This window comes from Osmerus mordax, chromosome 2, assembly GCF_038355195.1.
Source record: "Osmerus mordax isolate fOsmMor3 chromosome 2, fOsmMor3.pri, whole genome shotgun sequence".
NCBI classification, from domain to species: Eukaryota; Metazoa; Chordata; class Actinopteri; order Osmeriformes; family Osmeridae; genus Osmerus; species Osmerus mordax.
This window is the reverse complement of record NC_090051.1, coordinates 2,976,169-2,980,789: the sequence shown is the minus strand read 5'-3', so window position 1 is coordinate 2,980,789 and position 4,621 is coordinate 2,976,169. Positions and strand designations below refer to the sequence as shown.

Genomic DNA, 4,621 nt, shown 5'->3' with positions numbered 1-4,621 from the left:
GGAATTACGGATGCCGAGCAAGGACAGTGTTGATTTCAGGAGACCTAAACTTTGATGTATTTTGTCTGCCAGTAGGGAGCACTCTTTAATCACAACATGCTACACGTTCAACTAAAAGGATAACAAAATGCTTTACTAAGTTGTCAACAGTCTGAAAAATTGTTTGTTGAAACATGATGCATGTTGATGATAAATTGTTTTCCATATTGTTAGCTTAATCGTTTATGTTATTCTATTATCTTTGTTGTTATTTTTTGCTTAAATTATTCTCAGTTGTTTTGAGGATTAACATTTTCACATTTGTATTTATATATAAGTACAGTAGCTTTCAAGGTTAGGAATTATTACAGTGTAAATACTTTTTAAGATGTTTAAATAGGCTGCTAGGAATTGTCAAGAGGAGAAGGACAAATTCCAGTATACTTGTACCTGTTGCAAATGGCAATTAACTTGATGATTGTGTCCCAAAGGACTCTTCAAATGAATTCAAATGAATCTCCAAAAATGCAGTCTATCAATACGACTAAGAGGAACCTGGATCTGCAACTTTAAATGTTGATTCAAACATGACTTGCATGTAAACAGTTCATTTTTAGTCAAATATACTGTTTATTAAAGAATATAAAAAAACTCTTTACAAGAACCTAATAACAATAATAGAAGAAAATATCATATTGATAACTTTTGCTTGGCTTCATAAATTTCTAACCATTTAATCATGGTAATACAACTTGTAAAAAACTAACAAAAAATACATAAGCTGTGTAAATTGAACTTTGAATATATATTTCCTGGCATAAATATACTTTGATATTAAATGCATTGATGATATGGGCTGTGAAATTATTATTTATCATACTACAGTCCCTTCTGAAATATACATAAATAATTCAATTAAAAGCTCAAAGGCAAATATTCTGGAAAAGATGGAAACAATTCCAAGGAGCTAACTGGAGTTCCTTTTAGTTTTGGTACTTTCTCAGTAGTAGAGTAGACACTTTAGAGACAGCATAAGGCAAGACAGACAGAACCAGCAGGTGGGTTTCTTGAGGCACTCAGTTGGCCGGTCAGTTGGCCGGTCAGTTGGCCGGTCAGTTGGCCGGTCAGTTGGCCGGTCAGTTGGCCGGTCAGTTGGCCGGTCAGTTGGCCGGTCAGTTGGCCGGTCAGTTGGCCGGTCCTGGGTCTTCCGGTGTTGTTCTTGGTGGGCAGCTGCTGTGGCAGCGCGGCAGCACCAGCTCCAGGTCCATCCTCTCAGTGTGCTGTGGCAGCGCGGCAGCACCAGCTCCAGGGCCAGCTGCCAGTCCAGCGTCGGTCTGCAGGCGCTGCAGGACCTGCTCACTGGGGCGCTTCCAAGCAGGCCGAGTGGCGATCCAAAGTATGACTGCTCCAAAAACTCCTATGAGCACTCCTAGCACATTCACAAACACGGCTTCTGGGGGCGAGTCCTTGTACTTGGGATCTTTCCTAAGATGAAACAAAGAGCCAGATGTTGGTCTTTACTAAAGATGACTTACATAAAGATTATTTTTTACTTTGTAATCTTTATGTCCCAATTCTGTAAATGTATGTATTTGAACAAAAAACAACATACAGGCCAAAAATCAGTTTCTCTGTGATGCCCATGAGGGCTGCTGCTATGACGCTGGTGAAGATGAAGAGGCCACTGTAGATGTGCATGGGCATCAGAGCAGCTCTCCAGGATAGAGGTGTGATGGGTATCAGGTATACACAAAGTCCCAGAACAAGCTGCTCATTGTAGGACAAGAGAGATGTGAGGACAAGGCGTCAAGCCAAGAGCACCGGCATAAAGTCATGACACATCAGCTTAAAGGATGAATTTGTTTCCATTTATCCAAATTACATCTTTCTCACATTTGTTTTATATATACACACACACATATACATGTATGTATATATATATACATATGTATATAGCACAATACATGTAAATGTCTGTTTAACTGTTTTGTCAACCCTTCCATCATAAAAGTTAGGTTGACTCCACATTTTACATATCCATGCAGACATAAATCTTTGAATATAGTATGAAGCGTTGAATAAGTAATGTATATATTTAATATCATACGTTGAAGGTAAGTTACCTGTAGTGAGTATAGTATGACAGCTGCTAGCCCCACCCAGCTGTGTAGGCTGTACATATTGGGGATGTTTTGGTCATTATGGAAGTCAAAGACTGCTACCATGGATACAGCAGCAAAGCTGAAGGCCAGTATATTGAGGCCAGCATGAATGAACTTCATCATTAACTTGCTGCATTTCCAGCTCCATGGCAGTCTGTATACAATGATAGCTGAAAGAAATACCATTTCAAATGTTAGTATGCCTGTTGTTTGTAAACGTCAATCTAATATTAATCAAAACATCTGTTTGGCCAAGAGAAAATTAAATATTCTGATGAGGTTAGTCCATTACAGGTTTGATACTTACTATGTTATTTATTTGTATGCCAAGGTTACACCGTTACAAGCAAATTCAAGTGGATTTGTTGTGACGCAAGCTAATTAATCTCCAGCCTCGTCGAATACAATTTGGGGAATTCTGGAATCTGCATAAATCCTCTTGAGAACTCTTAGCACAGTCTTGGAAGGAATTACTGAAAGTACTCGCAGCATTTGCCAATTCTTATCAGTTTTCAAGGTTTGTTGTTGCACAGGATCAACTTCACTGTTTTCGTTTCACAAATGTTTCGACTTCTTAAGAAATCTTGAACTGTCTCTAACTTTTGGTAGTAACTACGTAAGTGAAACTGACGTAATAGTATTCTGGTATTTATCATTACACTCACCAATTCCTTGTATGAAAATAAAACCGATAACGACTAAAACCGGATGCCAGTTGAATTCGGCGAGTCCTCCATCCCATGCCAAACCTTCCTTAAAGTGAAATATCCATCTCAGGACAAAAATTATAGCCACAAACCCGACAGACACAGCACCGCACAGCGCGAATAAGAACTGCCTGAAACTCTCCATCGCCATCTCTGACAGCGTCTGCGCCAGCAACCCACTGGCTTGACGGATGAAGTGACTCAAATGTGATGTCTCAAAGCAGAGGAATTTCAAGAGGTTAACCGAGGGAAGGAAGGGGGGGGGGGGTCGTCGTCGTTCTCTTCTACATAACAGAAAGTCTGTTTATATCACAGCCCCGATGTTTTGTAACTTCACTTTCATAAAATTGCCGCGTTGGCTCAATAAGTAGGCATATGTCAACAGTTAGGGGCGTGGAAAGTTACGCGTTTTATAGAAAGCTAACTGCACGTGGCAACACATCCGGCGTAAAAGAAACATTCTTGCAAAATCTTAAATAGTATCAAACGCATCAATAACTCAATATTTACATTTAGTCATTTAGCAGACGCTCTTATCCAGAGCGACTTACAGTAAGTACAGGGACATTCCCCCGAGGCAAGTAGGGTGAAGTGCCTTGCCCAAGGACACAACGTCAGTTGGCATCCTTCGGATTACTAGCCCGATTCCCTCACCGCTCAGCCAACTGACTCCACCCATAACATTTAGAAAGGGTAGTTCATGACAAGTTTTCAAAAGTGAAACACCCAGAAATTGTTATTTGAAATCCTTAATTCTAGTCTAGAGTCCAGACTAGAGTCTCATTTCAATCTAGCTCCTCCGTCTTCATTGCTTGCAGCCAACAAGAAAAAAATTAGGCAAAGAAAACTGGAGGGGGCCCTCCTCCACAGGACTTCACTCCTGCTGAGGAGCTGGCCCTCTCCAGCTATCAGGGTCACCCCATGATGGAAGGAGTGGAAGGGGGCATTTCTTCAGACCCTGGTGGCAGCAGCTCAGAAACCCAGGCATATCTACAGAGTATGTTTCAAGTAATCTATGTGACCATGATCATTCAACAATTATTTATGAATATTGTAGGAGTGAAATGTATTACTGTTCTCTGCAGTGACAGGAAATACGGTGGTGTTGCTGCCACCACCCATTGTTGTCCCACTGTGCCATACAGAGGTAACAGTGAAACTAATAGTCATACGCCAGTATGTATGCCATAAGTGGTTGCTGAATATTGATCAAATAGGCCATTTACTTTCTCAGGTGGAGGTCCTAGATGATCAGGAGACTGTGTCTGCCTGCTCAGAGTGTTTTGGGGGTACACTTTTGAGTTTTTTTACCACTTGCAACACAGATGGTGAGAGAGTGTGTGACTGTGTGGTTGTGGTTGAAGTGTCTGTAATGACTCACTAATGGTGGTGGTCTGAACATGAGACACAAGTCCTTGAAGAGCTCATTTCAAATATGACTCAATTGATTAAATTGCTATGGTGTTAAACTCAGCAGGAAGAGGAGCTTCTTCCTCCTCCTGAGCCTAGGGCCTCCACTTCAAGGCCAAGACAAAGACATGGGGTAAGCAATGAACCTTGAAACACAGTAGTCAAATGGACACCTTCAACTTTCTCCAAGTGTGCCTTGCAAAGGGACACTGTTCTTTATTTATTTCAGGTTGGAGCAGACAATGTGAGGGCCCTGTATAAAAGAACTCCGGAGCTCGATATAGAGTATAAGAGGCTCGATATAGAGTATAAGAGACTTTTATTAAAAAAAACAAGGCTGGAGATATGAACTAACTGGGTAAT

The 4,621-nt window shown here is 40.8% G+C and overlaps 1 protein-coding gene across 1 annotated transcript; it reads right to left on the bottom strand.

Moving 5' to 3' along the window:
* Positions 1-1,107: 1,107 nt before the first annotated feature.
* On the bottom strand, positions 1,108-3,018 carry cybrd1 (cytochrome b reductase 1). The gene is made up of 4 exons (XM_067259172.1): positions 2,807-3,018; positions 2,103-2,311; positions 1,592-1,746; positions 1,108-1,464 (listed from the first exon to the last, which is right to left on the bottom strand). The coding sequence occupies exons 1-4, from the start codon at positions 2,997-2,999 to the stop codon at positions 1,164-1,166; spliced, it is 858 nt and encodes a 285-aa protein (XP_067115273.1). The 5' UTR covers positions 3,000-3,018; the 3' UTR covers positions 1,108-1,163.
* Positions 3,019-4,621: the final 1,603 nt, after the last annotated feature.